At 46.5% G+C, this 18,093-nt stretch overlaps 1 protein-coding gene across 1 annotated transcript in view; it reads left to right on the plus strand.

Annotated features, from left to right (window-relative positions):
* PSMC2 (proteasome 26S subunit, ATPase 2) overlaps nt 1-16,716 on the plus strand; it is a 31,913-nt gene extending 15,197 nt beyond the window's left edge. The window contains exons 9-12 of the mRNA XM_082255161.1: nt 3,446-3,533; nt 12,981-13,183; nt 16,101-16,197; nt 16,320-16,716. Of these exons, the coding sequence (XP_082111287.1) occupies nt 3,446-3,533; nt 12,981-13,183; nt 16,101-16,197; nt 16,320-16,477 (546 nt within the window). The 3' untranslated portion in view covers nt 16,478-16,716. The remainder of the gene's footprint in view (nt 1-3,445; nt 3,534-12,980; nt 13,184-16,100; nt 16,198-16,319) is intronic.
* The last annotated feature ends 1,377 nt before the right edge of the window (nt 16,717-18,093 follow it).

Consider the following 18,093-nt stretch of genomic DNA (forward strand, 5'->3'; position numbering starts at 1 on the left):
TTTTATCTGTCTCCCATTCTTCCTTCCCCTCACCATCCCCCTTTGCGCCTGTCTGTCTTCGGGGGAAAATATTTTTATTGGGGTATGTGGAGGCTTCAGGGTCTCCCCTAAGGGGGGTTACCACTGGAGCTTGGAGGATGACTGTTTGGCTGTGAGGGGCAGTATGGAAGGTGCACTGACTGTGTAAGGAGTGCTTATCTGGCAGCGGACCTTCGAATTGGAGTAGCCACAGATTATGGTATTTGGGGGAATTTTTCCTGAGCAATTTGCAACATGCTTCAGGAGCCGTGGCAGTAGCTCTCTGGGAAAGGCTGCAAAGTCCATCTTGATTGAGGGTTTCTGCCCTGAGTGGAGCAGGATGTGGTAGCGGCAGTACAAGCCACTGGATTTAGGACCCACATTTGTGCGTCTGTATACTGCCTCTTTGGATTGGCTGGAACAGGGTTTCTGCTAACTCAAGGCTCTATGGCAAGCTGCCTCCTCCTGCTGGGTGTTTGTCAGCAGCAGAGACCAGGGCAGTGTTTACTCCAGGGACTGTAGAAACTTGCAGCTTGCAGGTTCTTAAGCTTACACTGTACAGGAACCCCCTTTTTGCCCCAAATATGGTATGGTGATGCAGGGGCTGTGGGGGATCCATTTTGCATTGCCTCCACACCTCGAATTACTTCAGGACCATCCTCATCCTTGGACTCCCTGGTGGTAATTTTGGAAGGTCTGGATCAGGGCGAGTATCTTCCAGTAAATCTGCCAGCGATGGGAAATGTCAGATGTTTATCTGTCATTACATCTCAGGTAAAAGGGTTGTAGCATGGGAAAGGGCCCTTAGGCAGACATGATGGAAGCTTTGGGGGCTCTGTGAGATTGCTGAACTGCGATATATATACGTACCTGTTGGAAGCTTTGGTGGCTCTGTGAGATTGCTGAACTGCGATATATACGTACCTGCTTGTAAATCATTTACCTTGGCGACTATGCTGGATTGAAGTCTATGGGATTCTGGTGATCCTTGTGACTCTTTTGGCCCTGCACGTTATGGTACACAGATCTCTTTTTATCTGGAAGATGAAACTCCATGGCATCTATTTCAAAGACCTGTTGTCTCAAAAGCCCATGTTACTGCCCCGCTTAAAAACTTTAGAACAAGTTGTCCAGCAAATGTCTGTTGAAAGGAATACTTTACCACTGACAGGGGTTCCTACAATTGTTACCTTGGAATGGGTTGGAAAAACCAAGTCCCATTCATGGTTGCCCCACCTCACAACTTACTGGCTTTGTGCCAGATACCACAGCATACCCTTTACAGGTCGATTGGCGTCCATGCCTTGAGGGGTCAGGGCTGTTTTGGCGGCCAAGGGGGGACTTGCCTATTAGGTGGATGGTTATAAAGTTATGGCTAATCAGTGTTTGTGTGTAGGTGTGTATCATGTCTGCACTTTTGTTCAGGGCCTTACACACAGCAGTGCATTCTTAACCACTTTTTGAATGCATGAGAGACACTTTCACAATATCTGCCTGCACCAGTTTTTTGAATTTCAGTAATTGTGCTTCTGTCACTTTGTCTTGAGCCAGTCCATGAAGTGGACTAAAGAGGTTACCTTTGGATGTAATCAGGGGGATTAGGATGTATTTGGATGCCATTTTTGTTAGTAGGTCAGACGTGGAAGTCTGTAGTTGTAGACTGCCCACGTAAAGGCCTTGCAGCTTCAATTGCTACTATTTCATGCGGAATCAGGCAAGCTGTTGTACAAGCATGTGCTATGAAGCACCAAAAGCCACCGCTTCCAGCTACAGCACACTCTACGAAGGTGGAAAGTCTGTCCAGGACTTTCTACCATCAACCATAGATTTCTCAGGTTTGTAAGACAGCCACTTGGTCATCAGTTCATACTTTCACTAGATTCTACAAAGTGGATGTGGCAACATCAGCTGATGCCAATTTTAGAGACAAAGTTTTACAGGTGGAAGTTTGATTGGCCTGTATCATTTTCTCTTAAGACGGGTAGTCCATTTTTCTGTTCTTGCCCGCCCTGTTGTGTCATTGTTTTGGGATGATTAGGTGATGATCTAAACCAGGAACTGCCCCCCCCCATCTTGAACAATTAAAAATCCTTTCTTTTCTCTACACCTGCCCCTCTGGCTCTGCTGCTGACGGTGCGTGTAAACAGATATATACATTTTTTTTTTTTTTTTTTTTTTTTTTTTTTTACTAAACCCACCGAGAATTGTTTGCAAAAACAGTTACATTCATAGCATGCCTCTAGTGAGGACTGTCACAATTGCCAATACACTTATGTCAGCTCTCAACTAAATTTCAAGTCCTCAATTGGCTGATGTCAAGCAGTTGCCAAAGATGGCATCCTTCTCAGCTCAGTGTGTGGGGTTTGACCAACAGTAGGCATTGCCCTCTGGGTGGTCTTCTTTTTTACCCAAGTTGTACCTAGAATCCTGCTCCTTCAGTTTGCACTGTACCCAATACAAAAATTAAAGTTGTTTCCTCAATTGAAAGCAGAGAAAGGGATTTTACAGTAAGTACAAAAAATACCATTATTTATTATTATAGAAACTGGATAGCATACCACTTAAATTAGCTCTTTATATTATAGCACTGAAATGGTGGAAGTAAAATGCAATAACAAAAAGGGAAGAGTACAAGCCACCCTGGCATAATCCCATTTATTAAACTTTGACAAAACTCAATGCACTCGCATGACACCGTTAGGTTGAGGCTTGTATCATAAGAGCTGTTCCTCAACAATGGCCGCTGTAAGATCGAATGGCATCCAGTGAACCTTGCTGACAGCTAAAGTGCCCCAGGAGCCGCAGAGGCGTGGCCTCCTTAGTCCCTTGGACTTGACAAAGGACTTCACACCTCTGAAACGCGTCGCCTTGGCAACCGTGATGCACGTTTTCTCCGGTTTGCCTCCTTCCTGGTGTTGTGGCGGTTCAGAACAGAGTGTGGTGTCAGCTGGACCGGGCGCATCCACAGTAGCCGCTTCACGCCAAGACTCTGCTCCTGGGGCACATTAGCTGTCAGTGAGGTTCACTGGATGCCATTTGCTATTCAATCTTACAGCGCCTGTTGTTGAGGAATGGCTCTTACGATACATGCCTCATCCTTATGGTATCATGTGAGTACATCGAGTTTTGTGTACTTTAAAACTGTAAAGTTTAATAAATGGGATTACGCTAGGGTGTAATTTTACTGAGTTCTTTCAGATCCTCCTCCCTCCCAGTGGGTGTGTTGGAGAGCAGCAGCTTCACTATTTTTGCAAATGACTTTTTACATCCAAGAACTAAGGGATCACATGAAGATCTGCTCATTGATTATTTTTTTGTTCATGGCCTTTGGAAGAAAAATGCAGCAGGTTTTGCTTTTTTTATTTTTTTTTTTATTACTACAAAGAAGATTGAGAAATGTTGATTTCTTTGTCTGTTCATGTTATAGGGTGCTAGAATGGTGCGCGAGCTGTTTGAAATGGCCAGGACAAAGAAAGCCTGCCTGATTTTCTTTGATGAGATTGATGCCATTGGTGGTATGTATTGCTAACACTAAGCAGTGTTTGAGAACTTTTATGAAACTTACTGTTTTGGTACTGTTTATAAATTCTTTTGACTTTTAAGTTCTCTCACATGTTCAGCAAGGACCAGCTGAGATTTCATCCATATATGGGTAGGCTGATTGTACCCAAGTCAATCCATTGATCGACTTACAACCAGCATGTCTGATTTCTAGCATGCGATTATTGCCAGCAGCTATAGTCGCTAGTAATAATCACTGGGATCTCCCGGCAGGGACGGCTCCCCCCCCCCCCCCCCCGTGGGAACACAATAGTTATGTGGGAGACATTCCCCCATCAACCTGTGGTTGCAGGAACAAAAAAAAAAACATTTTCACCTGTGGCCTGCATAACTGATGCTGACATGTTTTCCTTTGTAAAATCATTCTGTTGTTGCCCAGTGTTTGGCAGTGGATTAACAATGATATTCCAGACAAAGACTGCTCCTCCAACCTAATAATGCCCCTCCTCCAGGGCTTTTATTTTTAACTTTGCAGGAGGAAATCGGAAAATTCTTTAGCTTCGGAAGCCCCAAGTAGATCCTTTTTTTTTATTGTTTCTATTGTTTAAAGCCTCTAGCTTTAACCACTTTACCACCGGAGGATTTTGCTGTCTTACGTCCAGGCCACTTTTTGCGATTCGGCGCTGTGCGACTTTAACAATTGCGCGGACGAAATTTACGTCCTTTTTTTCCCACAAACAGAGCTTTCTTTTGGTGGTATTTGATCACCTGTGCGATTTTTACTTTTTGCGCTATAAACAAAAAAAGAGCGTTTATTTTGAAAAAATAACAATATTTTTAACATTTTTCTATATGAAATTCCCCCCCCCCCAAAAAAAATGTAAAAATCAAATTTTTTTTAAATTTTTGGCCAATTTGTTTTCTGCTACCTATGTTTGGTAAAAAAAATCGCAATAAGCATATTTTGTTTACTAACTAAGGGAAAGATTTCTGTCATTTTTGGTGTTTTTTTTTTTGCGGGACTGCGACATTGCGGTGGACAGATCGGACCCTTGACTGACATTTTTGACACTTTTGGGGGTACCAGTGACATTACTGCAGTAATCAGTGCTATACATATGCACTGTTACTGTAAAAATGACACTGGCAGTGAAGGGGTTAATTTTATTGGAGAGGGAGGGGTTAATGTATGCCTGGTGCTTACTAACGTGTGGGGGGGGAGGTGACTGAGTGAGACAGGGACAGATCGGATGTCCAGCTATGCTGAACACTCCGATCTGTCACTCCCTGTCACTATGGAGATCCGCCCGCTCTGTTTACACAGGCAGGCGGTTCTCCTCACGCGATTCCCCGACAATCGGGGCAGAGCAGCGGCGATCGCCGCTGCTCCTCCCCTGGCCCGACTCCCGCTGTGAATGAAAACAGCGGGAGCGCGCCTCCGGCGGCGCGGGAGCGCCGCCTACAGGGGGAGGAGTCCAGCGACGTAGGTCTACGTCGCTGGACGGGATCGTGCCACTTTGCCGCAGTACGCTCCATGTGAGCGGTGGGCAAGTGGTTAAGCTGCCCATACATGGCTGGCTAAACAAACAAACCCAAATCCCCCATCCACACATCCTCCCCACTGTGCCTTTTTTTATTCTGACTGCCCCCCGTCTCCCTGTTGTCAGAATCTACTAAACAGCGCTGATCAAACTGAAAATTTCCAGCAGTCTTTTTTTTTTCTTTAATCCTTAGGCCTCATGCACACTGGACATTATAACACCAGTAGCTTTGTAGTGAGTTTTTCAGCTTTTTTTAGCTAAAAATCACCTCTACTATTTTAGTAACCCCCGATTTTCCCACAATGCAATGCTTGACAGAATTGCATCGCATGTGTGTTCACACCTATGCGATAGGATTTAGGTGCGGGGGGAAAAAAGGGTTCTACAACAGTTTGGTGCAAATGTGGACCCTTTTTTCCCGCATCAAAATCTCATCGCATGGATGTGAACACTGTGCGATTCTGTCAAGCTCACTGTATTTTGCAATCTGTTTTGGGTTGTCGTTCATGGAACATTAAACCCCCGTTCACATTGGGCAGATTTGACATGTCAAATCGCATGCCAAATCAAAGCCTATTGCCGGCAGCGTCACTGTCCGAATTGGTGCAATACTTTTGATGACTTCGGGGCGATTTCAATAGACATCTGTGCATGAACCTGTACAGATGTCTGTCAAATTGCCCCCGAAGTCACACTAATTGCCCCCGAAGTCACACTGACAGGCAAGTTTGAAATCCTGTACATGCAGCTGTATGATCTCAAACCCACCCTCAGTGTGAACTGGTGCCGTTGCCAGCAATAGGCTCCGATTTTGACATGCGATGGCAGAATGCAGTGCTCTTGCCAGAATCGCATCACATGGGTGTTCACACCCATGCAATGCAGTTAGGCGTGGAGAAAAAAGGGTCCTACATCATTTGATGCAATTTGAGCCATACAAAATATATGGCTCAAATTGCATCGCACAGACATCACTTGTGATGTGCACAGGAATGCGGTGCATTTTTGGTGCAAGTCACATGCGGTGTTCAGCACGCACCAGTGTGAACCCAGGCTATGTTCCATGAACGACACCTTGAAACAGAACCCAGGTTTAAAAAAGCAATGAAATAAAAATGTCAAACACCAGTCAGCAGTGTTTTTTGCCATTTATAAACGTTAGAGCGTTTTTACAGCTGAAAAACGCCACTCAGAACCCACTAGGTTTTTTTTTTTTTTTTTTTCTACAGCCAGAAAACACCCCTGCCAAAAACTGCTGATAACAGCCTATGTGTGCATGGACACATAGGATAATATTCTGGGAAGTTTACTGGCTGTAGAAAAAAACATCTGACACCAAAAACAGCAGCTGTAAAAAAGTCCAGTGTGCATGAGGCCTTAAAGTAGTTCTGTTGGTAACCCTTCCACCTGTCTAGCCTATGTCTATACAATGCCCCCCAACTTGCAGTCAACAGTTCGTGGCTTCCAAATGTCAATTCTGAATCCTCAGCAAAGATGAAGAGCTAGGGGCTATTAACCCTTTCACTGCCGGAGCCATTTTTGCACGTTTTTTTTTTTTTTTTTTTTTAATTTTAGCCCATAAAACCCCCAAAACATTATTTCTCTTACGTCCTCCGACAGTCGCCGCCTCTTCATATTCGTCACATATGGGGTATTAGACTTTGCTCCGAAGGAGTAGCTAGGCAACAGAATATGTTAACAATAAAGCTTTAACATATCCCACCCTCAAGGGGTGGTCCCCTCAGTCAATACCCTCCTACTTCCTGCAACCATATCTCAGTTTTAATGTCTAGCTTGTCAGGAGTGGCTGGCTCTCTCTGTGCTGGGACTTTCTGTCCCAGACTCTTTCTTCTTTTTAATATTTTGTTTGAGTTTTTTCTCTCTACCTTTAATTAGCTGTTGTTTTGTCAGCGTTAGTTCTTCGGACGAAGAGGATCATGCGGACTGGGTCTCGGGCTGATCCCCCTGGTCGCAGGTCGTGGGTCAGTGGCTTCCCAGTCTGCCATCGAGCGTTCAGCCAGGTAACGCTCCTGGCATGGTGAACGACCCATCCCTGTTCGGTGCAGGGATGATTGGTGAGGTGGCTACCTCACTGGACACTGTGCGGTTTCTTAACCCCCATTTTGTGCGTCTTGAATTGCGACTCTCCCTGCCTCATGTGCAGCGGCTTGTTCGCCTGTGCGGGTCCCCCACGCCATGTGAGGTAAGTGTATTTATGTGGGGACCTGTCTGTCTGGGGGGTTGTCAGTCTGGGACTGTGTAACCTGCCTCTATTCACACTGCTTGTCTCCCTATCTCTCGGCTGCATGCTGTGGGCTGCAAGGGGGGGGGGGGGAGCTGTATGACACTGTGTGTGTCAGACTGGGCAGTGTGAGAAGCTGTGTGCTGTGGGGCATGTTTTTTTGGCATGTTTGGGCATATACAGTGATCGCTGCGGCGATCTGACATGTATTCTTATATTGGAATGTAAAGTGTGTTTTAATGCACTGTGGAGCGGCGGTTTCGGCGCCAAACGACGCCATTTTGCCTACACCCGCTCCGGCCGCATGGTTTACATGCATGGCGGCCATTTTCTTGTAGCCTCCATAGGCTTACATAGAGCGCCCTGGCAGCATCACTTCCTCTTTCCAGGAACACCGATCGAGGCAGCGGCGAGGGTCTCCTCAGGTTTTATCCTTCTGTTCTTGCTATCCATTGCCTGTGTTCAGTTTGCATATTCCCTGTGGGGGTCTCATTGTGCTTGAGTGCGGTGCGGTGGGCTGCGCTTGCCGCGCTTGCTTAAAAGGGGCAGTTAACCCTTGGTTGTCTGGCATTACAGGGGCAATGGATTCTCAGGAGGGCAAATTTCCTACTGTATTGGTGGAAAGCCAGGGGACCGCTGTTTCCCCCCCAGGGGGGGGATTTAGCCACTATTGTGACTGGCCTTGCTGCTCAGGTGCAAATGCTGGTAGCTGCTCAATCTACTAAAAGGCCCAGAGTTGCTCTTTCCTCTGATTCTGAGGGTGAAGGTGATGGGGCTGTTCTGGCAGGGGCCTCCTTATCGGGGTCCCGCTCCTCTCTTGATCTAGTGGGGTCTGAGGTGGAGGCTGAAGTTGAGGGGGTCGATAATTCTCCCCCTGGCTCGCCTGAAGAGCTTGCAATCATGGATGAGTTGATTGCTTCCATTAAGCAAACGCTGCGTTTGCAGGACGAAGTGTGTCCCCCCGCTGCCTTGGCGGCTTATGGGACGCAGAGAAAACGCAGGACGCCGCAGGTTTTTCCCTGCAATGCTGATTTTCAGCGCGCTGTTAAGGATCAATGGCGCGATCTGCGCAAACCTTTTGCGGTACCAAGTAGATTCAAGCTGCGTTATCCTTTTTCGCCTGCCACTGATGAAAGGTGGTGTGTGCCTCCACCAGTGGATCATGCAATTGCGGTTCTGAACAAAGCCACTGCGATTCCTGCAGAGGGTTCCCCTGTTTTCCGTGATGCCACGGATAGGAGACTGGAGTCTCTTGCCCGTCATACTTATTCTGTTACGGGTTCTATGCTTAAGGCTCTGTTTGCTTCTCTCATGGCGGCCCAGGCGATCGCAAGTTGGACGCAGATGCTTAGGCGCGTCCTAGTGGCCGATTCGGCCTCGCCGGCGACCCTGGATATGGTGGATCAGATCCACCAGGGTGTCATGTATCTGTGTGATGCGGACCTGGACCTGATTCCGTTGGCTGCACGTGTGCACAGCGTGGCGGTGTTGTCTCGCCGCCTGGTTTGGTTAAAATGTTTGTCGGTGGACCAATCTTCACGTAAGACCTTAGCCAATCTGCCTTATGATGGGTCTCGCCTTTTTGGGGAGTCCCTGGATGTGTTGATTAAGGGGATCACCGGGGGTAAGAGCACTCTCTTGCCCCATTTCCCCAAGGCTAAGGGGGCTTCTGGGAAGAAGCATGCAAATTTTCGGCCCCCTCAGGGGTCCTTTCGTGCCTTTCGGCCGCACTACAAGGGCAAACCGTTCAAAGGTCAAGGCTCTCAGAAGAAGCCCTGGTCTGGGAAACAGAAGTCCGGCCAATCCGGCCCTGCAGCCCATAACAGTTCGGCCTGAAGGGGCGCCCTCACCCAGTTTTGGGGTGGGGGGACGCTTGCTCGGTTTTCTTCAGCCCTGGTTGGCCCGTGTGCGGGACAGATGGGTTCTGGAAATCGTTCGATCTGGTTACAAGATCGAGTTTCTCTCTCGGCCGGAGAGCAGATTTTTTCCCTCAAATCTTCAACTGTCTCCAGAGCGCTTGCGGGACCTGCACCTGGCGGTGCGGGACCTGAGGGCTCAGGGAGGGGTGGTTCCGGTGCCTCATCGGGACAGGTTTCGGGGGTTTTATTCCAATCTGTTCACCGTGCCCAGAAAGGAGGGCAAGGTTCGTCCGATTCTGGACTTGAAGGCTCTGAACCGCTCTGTGCGGGTTCGCAAGTTCCGCATGGAATCCCTGCGGTCGGTGGTGGCTGCCCTGGTTCCGGGGGAATTCATGGCCTCCATCGATTTGAAGGATGCGTACCTTCACATCCCCATATTCGAGGGTCATCAGAGGTACCTTCGATTTGCCATTGCGGAGGATCACTACCAGTTCGTGGCGTTGCCCTTTGGTCTCGCCTCGGCTCCGCGGGTCTTCACCAAGGTGCTTGCACCGGTTCTGGCATTATTGAGGGCCCAGGGCGTTTCTGTCCTGGGGTATCTGGACGACATTCTGGTTCGGTCTGCGACCAGACAGGGTCTGGAGGAGGACCTGTCTGTCACCATGCAAACTCTGCAGGAGTTTGGTTGGACGATAAATTTTCCAAAGTCGACACTGAGTCCGTCGGTTCGTCTCCCCTATCTGGGAATGATACTGGACTCGGTGCAGGCGAAGGTCTTCCTGCCGGAAGACAAACTCAGGACTCTCCGGGAGGAAGTCAGGTCCCTCAGGGACGTTCCGAACTCGTCTCTGCGGACGTGTATGAGATGTCTGGGATTGATGGTCTCAGCCTTCGAGGCGATTCCTTTCGCACAGTTTCACACGCGGGGTCTCCAAGCGGAGATCCTGTCCAGGTGGGACGGGCGACCTCAATCTCTGGATCTTCAAATCTCTTTGAGTCTTCGCACCAGGGAAAACCTTCTGTGGTGGCTCCAGTCCCCGTTGGTGTCCGGGGGCAAGTCGTTTCGTCCTGTCTCGTGGACGGTGATCACCACGGATGCCAGCCTGTCGGGCTGGGGTGGAGTTCTGGGCGTTCTGTCCGCTCAGGGGACTTGGTCGGAGGGGGAGTCTTCCCTTCCGATCGACATTCTGGAATTGCGTGCGATAAGGCTTTGTCTTCATCGCTGGACGGACCGGCTGCAGGGTTGCCCGGTTCGGGTGCAGACGGACAATGCCACGGCGGTGGCCTACATCAACCACCAAGGGGGCACCAGGAGTGCCCGAGCGGCTCGAGAAGTGGCCGACATTCTGTCTTGGGCCGAGACTCATGTCCCGGCGATAACGGCGGTTCACATTCCGGGAGTGGAGAACTGGCAGGCGGACTATCTGAGTCGCCAGACCCTGGATCAGGGGGAATGGTCTCTCCATCCGGCTGTCTTCCAGACGTTGTGCGCGAAGTGGGGTCTTCCAGATGTGGACCTGTTCGCGTCTCGCCTCAACAACAAGGTGAAGAGGTTCGTGGCAAGGACGCGCGACCCTCGGGCAGACGCGTCGGACGCGTTAGTGGCCCCGTGGCATCAGTACAGGCTGATGTACGCGTTTCCACCGATTCAGTTGCTGTCCAGGTTCCTTCGCAGGTTACACTCGGAACGCAACACGGTGATTCTTGTGGCATCGGACTGGCCTCGCCGGTCCTGGTACGCAGACCTCGTGAATCTGGCGGTCGACGCCCCGTGGCATCTGCCTCTTCGGGACGATCTACTGTCTCAAGGACCGATATACCATCCTGCTTTACGGTCGCTGGCTTTGACGGCCTGGCTGTTGAGACCGAGGTCCTGAAGGAGAGGGGTCTCTCTCCGGAGGTCGTTCATACTTTAATCAACGCGAGGAAGTCTTCCTCGGGGAAGGTTTATTACCGTACTTGGAAGGCCTATTTTGCCTGGTGTGAGTCCAGGGGGTTTTCACCCCGCACGTACTCGGTGTCCCGTGTGCTGTCTTTCCTTCAAACGGGTGTTGATCAGCGTTTGGCGCTGGCTACGATAAAGGGTCAGGTGTCTGCTCTGGCCGTTCTGTTTCAACGTCCCGTGGCTTCCAACCCATTGGTTGGCACCTTTGTTCAGGGTGTGCGGCATCTGGTTCCCCCGAGGCGGGATCCTCTGCCCCCTTGGGACTTGAATCTCGTTCTATCTGTGTTACAACGTGCTCCTTTTGAACAGATCAGGGAGATCTCGTTGTCTATGTTGTCCAAAAAGGTCGCCTTTTTGGTGGCGATCACTTCGGCTCGCAGAGTGTCGGAGCTGGCGGCTTTGTCCTGCAAGTCTCCGTACCTGGTTATTCATTTGGATAAGGTGGTCTTGCGACCTAATCCTTTTCTGCCGAAACGAGTTTCGGAATTCCATCTTAATGAGGATATTGCCTTGCCTTCGTTGTGCACGAAGCCTAAACATCCAAAGGAGGTGAGATTGCACTCTCTGGATGTTGTTCGGGCGATAAGGGTTTACCTTAAATCGACTGAGTCTTTTCGAAAGACGGACTCCTTGTTTGTTCTTCCAGAGGGTCCTCGGAAGGGCATGGCGGCTTCGGCCTCTACCATCGCCAAATGGATCAGGCAGACCATTGAACAGGCCTATGCTTTGCAGGGGAAGGTTCCCCCTGTGCCTGTGAAGGCGCACTCTACTAGATCTCTGAGTACGTCTTGGGCCTGTCGTCATGGGGCTTCTGTAGCCCAGGTGTGTAAGGCGGCGACTTGGTCGACCGTGCACACTTTCACAAAATTCTACAAAGTAGATGTTCAGGCATCGGCGGATGCTTCCTTTGGCCGCAAGGTTCTTGGTGCGGCTGTTCCCTAGGGTCCCTTGTTGGGGACTCCTGGCTGTTGGGATAAGTTTTGTATCCCCTGGTTTTTTTGTCTTTTCCTGGGTTGTTGCTCCTGTTGAGCACTTATTTTTTTGCTGTTGCCCAGCTGGTTTCCTTCCTTTGGTAAGGTTCCTTCTTTGATGCGGAGACTGCGTTGCCTTTCGGCGCGGATGCGTTTCCCACCCCTCATGTTTGCACTGCTTTGGGACGTCCCCATATGTGACGAATATGAAGAGGCGGCGACTGTCGGAGGACGTAAGAGAAAACGGAATTTTTGTAAAATCTTACCTGTAAAATTCCTTTCTCTGAGTCCTCCGACAGTCGCCGCCCCCGCCCCTCTTTTGGGGTTTGATTGTATACTCTACTGCTATTCCACTAAAACTGAGATATGGTTGCAGGAAGTAGGAGGGTATTGACTGAGGGGACCACCCCTTGAGGGTGGGATATGTTAAAGCTTTATTGTTAACATATTCTGTTGCCTAGCTACTCCTTCGGAGCAAAGTCTAATACCCCATATGTGACGAATATGAAGAGGCGGCGACTGTCGGAGGACTCAGAGAAAGGAATTTTACAGGTAAGATTTTACAAAAATTCTGTTATTTTTTTCCTGGCTGTGAATACCAGGAGAGATGATGTCCTTGGGCTCCCATGGTGCAGTCGTTGTCGGTGCTCCTTCCACTCTCCAGTGGCTGCCGCTGGCATTCACAGTTGGGGCTTCATTAGGAAAAATAGTGACCATAACTCTGATCTGACACCTACCCCTATTAGGAAAGAGAAGCAGTCTCCGAGTCCAACGTTCAAAGTTCAACTTAAATTAAGGGTTTGTGCCTGGAGTTGAGCTTTAAACAAGCGGGTCAGCATCATTTTTTTGCATCTCTCATACTGTATATGTACTATTGTAATTCTTCTATTAAATGCTTGCTAGGTGCCAGATTCGATGATGGAGCAGGAGGTGACAATGAAGTGCAGAGAACTATGTTGGAACTTATCAATCAGTTGGATGGGTTTGATCCCAGAGGAAATATTAAAGTGTTAATGGCCACAAACCGACCTGACACATTGGACCCAGCTTTGATGAGGCCTGGCAGATTGGACAGAAAAATTGAATTCAGCTTGCCTGATCTTGAGGTAAAGAGGAATTGCAACAGACACTTGCATAATTCTTGTGTGTGTTTATTTTTATTGTACATTCCAGTCTAATGTGAACATTTAGCAAAGAAATACAAATGATTGATGCAGGCTAATGCTGGCCATACACACACACAGCAATTTATTCATCTCTATGATTGCATGAAATGAAATGGATACAACCTGGGACCAACAGTTTGAGCCCATGAAACAAACCTATTGCTGGAGGTTGTTTGGTCTGTTTAGTGTTGAAGGTGCGAAGGGAAGGACTGTCCCTGTTCTCTTCCACTATAAATCACTGATCTGAAGCAAATCTGTGTAGATCAGGTATCCCAACACTTCCCTGCCTCTTTCACGGTCTGTAATTCACTGAGTAGTATGGGTGGGAATGGCATCAGCGGCAGTTACTTCTCTCCTGGCACTGAGCTGTGTTTAATGAACTTGGAAAGCCATTTTTCGCTGGCTGCTGCTATGTAATAGAATCTTTCCATGGCAGTGTTGTCACATTGCAGGTAATTCTTCACATCTATACAGTTGATAATGGAAATGGGTTGGCAACTCTGGGCACAAGTATGAACTAGCTTCCCTGCCCTTGTGTATTACATCACAGCAGGGTCTCTGCCTGGATCTTTGGAAAGCAGGAGACCACTATGTGTCTTAATGCAGTATGGATTTTTAGCTGGCATATTCTGTATTCATGTCTCATAAGAGCCAGTGTAAAAGTTTTCTTTACTGGGCAAGAAAAGAAATTAAATTATGCACATCTTTTGTGCTACTACACTAATAGTAACAATGGTTTACAGCAAAGGGAGACATTTTACTTCTGGAATGTTAGTGATTGTAAAGTCTCCTGTTATGTTTATTTTTAAAGGAAAAAAAAAAGTTATACTTACCTTCTCTGTGTAGTGGTTTTGCACAGGGCAGCCCGGATCCTCCTCCTTCTGGGGTCTCACTTTGGTGCTCCTGGCCCCTCCCTACTGTCGAGTGCCCCCACAGTAAGCAGCTTGCCGAGCTGCAGCTCCCTGTGTCCATTCAGGCATGGAGCTGCGGTTCAGCCCTACCCCCTCTCTCCTGATTGGCTCACTGACTTTGACAGCAGCGGGAGCCAGTGGCGCTGCTGCTGTGTCTCAGCCAATCAGGAGGGAGAGCTGTAGACCTTGCTGGATTGAGAGGGGGCTGCTACACATAGAAGGCTTTTTTTTTTTCTTAATGCACGAAACCTTCTGACTTTACAACTACTTTAATTTACAGCCTAATTATTAGCAATTCTGCCATCAGAAAGAGCAACAAGATTATGGGTGTATATAGCTGCATTTTTTATTTTATTCTCTTCTCTTGAAGTTCTGCAACTTATTTTTAATAGTAAATAAATCTTTGTAAGAATTGATATATGAAGGGTTATGTAATCTGATTAAAGTGTATGTAATAGCAACATTTTTTCCCTTAGCTTTTGGTATAGTAGGGAAGGATAGACCCTCTGTTACATTTTTACTGTTTTATGTGTGTCCCTACTGGGGGGATTTTCACCCCTCTGATTTGTGGCGACCGAGACAGAAAGAAAGTGGGAATTTATAATTTTAGTTGTCATTTGAACAAGTGGTGAGGGGAAATGGTCCGATGGGGACATTTACTGATCAGCCATAACTTTATGATCACTGACAGGTTAAGTGAATAACATTAATTATCTGGATCCAATGACCTCTAAAAGTTGGTGGGATATATTAGGATGTAAACATGCTGTCCCTGAAGTTGATGTGTTAAGAGGCAGAAAAAAAGAAAATGGGCAATTCAGTTTGTGTATGGGGCTACAAAGTAGTTGGGGTGTCCACAGCCAGAGTGTCATGCTTTGGGAAACCCTGAGTCCTGTGATTTATGTGGACTTTACTTTGACACGTACCACCTACCTTAACATTGTTGCTGACTAAGTACACCCCTTCAAAGAAATGGCATTCCCTGTTGGCAGGGGCCTCTTTTTTAGCAGGATAATGCACACTGCAAAAATAGTTTGATGATACACAAGTTTGTGGTGTTGACTTATGCCTCGTACACACGCAACGATTATCGGCCGACCGATCGTCCGACTTTTGTCCAGAGTGGTGGTTTGTTGGTTGGAATGTGCCTAGACTGTGCACGATTTTTCTCGCCCAACAAAAATCTACTTCAGAAGTGATGTCATGTGCTGGTTAACTTTCAGTGTGTTTTTTCTTCTCTGAGTATGCCAAGTCCTTGATCTTCAGATTTTTGTCTGGCGAAATCTGTACTGACTGATGGATTATCGGCCGTTGTGTTGACGACCAACAAAAATTTTATAGCCTGCACACCAGATTTTTTTCGGCCGAAAAGTCGGAGTCTGTTGTCGGAAGCATCATATACTAACAAGCTGAGAATCGGCAGAAAATTCTGAAAATTCCGTTGGCTGAAAATTCCCGGCCAATAATCGATGCGTGTGTACGAGGCTTTAGCCTCCAATTCTCAATTCAGTTGAGCATATGTGTGGGATGTGCTAGAAAATCAAGTCCAGTCCATGGGGGCCTCACTTTGCGGAACTTAAAGATCTTCTACTGCCAGTTTGGTGCCAGATTCCACAAAAAGGTGAACCTATTCAATATTAGGTAGGTGGTCATAATGGTATGGCTGATTGGTGTATATTCAGGTGACCGCTGTCTAGGATGGCAGTTTTTCATTGTGGGAGATTTCCTCTAATTTCATGTTGTATTTTGTAAGACATGAAGCAACTTCTCCCCCAGCAGGACACAAACCAGCTCAAGCATAATCTAACCAGGGGCTTCCTAAAAGGGGTATGACTATTCATTCTGGCTTTTTACTTTTTCTTTCTAGTGATTCTTTTGATAACAAACCTTTTATATTCTGGTAAAGTGTCATTTGTAAACCATATAATTTTTCATATTTCTTGTAGGGTCGTACACACATATTTAAGATTCATGCCCGTTCCATGAGTGTTGAGCGAGATATAAGATTTGAGCTGCTAGCACGATTATGTCCAAACAGCACAGGTAATGTATACATTGGCTTATACTTGTAACCCCATCTTAAAATGCCATGGGTTTGTGTGTGACTTGGGTGTACAGCTAGACATGTATATACATTTTACCCATTATGTGTGTTTGTTAACTAGGAGCTGAAATCCGAAGCGTTTGCACTGAAGCAGGAATGTTTGCCATCAGAGCACGTCGCAAAATTGCAACAGAGAAGGATTTCTTGGAGGCTGTAAATAAGGTCATCAAGTCATATGCCAAATTCAGCGCTACACCCAGATACATGACCTACAATTAAACCATGTATGTGAATTTGTTTTTCCTAGACCACACTTACTTCTGGTCTATGGAGGTTGAAAGACACGTTGCTCTAAAGTATTTTTTGCTTTATTTAGCTATGGTGTCTGTTTAGAAACATCGTTCCCTTCATTATTAATAAAATATTTACATAGTGTGTGTTTTTGGTCAGTTTAGAGTGGCTTACAAAAGACCTTTGTAAATGTTTCTCAATAAACCAAACATTACATTTGCTGTCAATCACTTTATTTTGATTTGCAAAAAACATTTTGTCCATATGTTATCCTTTCAGCACATTCTTTTTCTAAGAAGGCAATTTTACTTTTAGTATTTAACATTAAAATATATATATCTAGAAAAATATACTATTAGCAAATAAAATGCACCAACCATTTCAAAATAATATTTAACTAAACATAACTTCTTAAAAATCAAGTTTAGTACTTTTTTTTTTTTTCAAATAATAGCTCAGATGTAACACCGCTTTTTCACTGATAACAATATAAAAATTATTTGAAACAATATATATAGATTTACCATATTGAACAACCTGTTCTGTGAAGCTTATCTAATCTAATTAGTAATCTACTCCACAAGCAATGACACATGGTTCAATCACTAAGTGTGAATGGGCCTCTTGCATTAACATTTAAAAAAAAAAAAAAATCCAAAAAAAACAGCCCTTATACATCCAGTTTTCTTTCTCCAAGATTCTGTTTTTTCCCCTTACCCTTGGAAACAAGAGAAGGGGGAATAATCCATTTTTCTGAGCAATAGGCATTTTTCTTGAGTTGCTTTTAGGCACAATGCCCATTGTTTCTCAGCTTGTGACCCTACAGAATTCATTTTTTATTTCTACTTTTCCAGGTAGCAGTATTAAATAGTAACATTTTGTTTCTGTTTTAGCTGATAGTTCACCCGTGGCTTTGTAAAAAGAACAGGAACCTTGTGCTGGTAGTGGCTTTTGAGGTCTGAGGCTCTCTAAATATAACTTTTTATAGTGTAAGAAAACAAAAACCTTAAAGTCCACTAGCGGCAGGTATACAAAAAGGTACCAGATCTGTACATGCATACACATCAGTGTGCAATAAAAAAAACAATCTGTTCTTTCCATCAGCCACGGTCACAGAAAAAGAGGCTGCTAACGACTGAGCCCCCCATTTGTTAAGGTGCAGATACTAAAGCAATGTACCAGAGCAAAGGACACTGTACCAAAATATAAAAAGGGCTTAAAGTCTTTTTCTGAGAAAAATTCCTTTTGAAGGCACAAAATACCTCAAGATGTGAAGAGCTTAAAAAGGGCAAAAGACTGCCAGTTCCAAGTACTGTAGTTGCTGACTTTAAAAAAAAAAAAAAATTGTACTATCCCTCCAGAGCAGTTATGTCCCCCCCCCCCCCACCGATTGGAGTTAGCTGTTCCTTCTTGATCACTCAAATAACCCTACTGCTGGAGAGCGACTGCACTGGGCCAATGGATTTTGGAGCGGCTGTCCTCCTAGGATATGTAACATATATCCCAAAGGGCTGGAGGCCAGGTCATCCCCACCTAGTGGAGGAAAAAGAAAGATACTCACTTCCTGGAGTGGTGGGGGGACCAAGTAAACCTGTGAATGGATA

Source organism: Pelophylax lessonae (assembly GCF_965119305.1).
Source record: "Pelophylax lessonae genome assembly, chromosome: 4".
NCBI classification, from domain to species: Eukaryota; Metazoa; Chordata; class Amphibia; order Anura; family Ranidae; genus Pelophylax; species Pelophylax lessonae.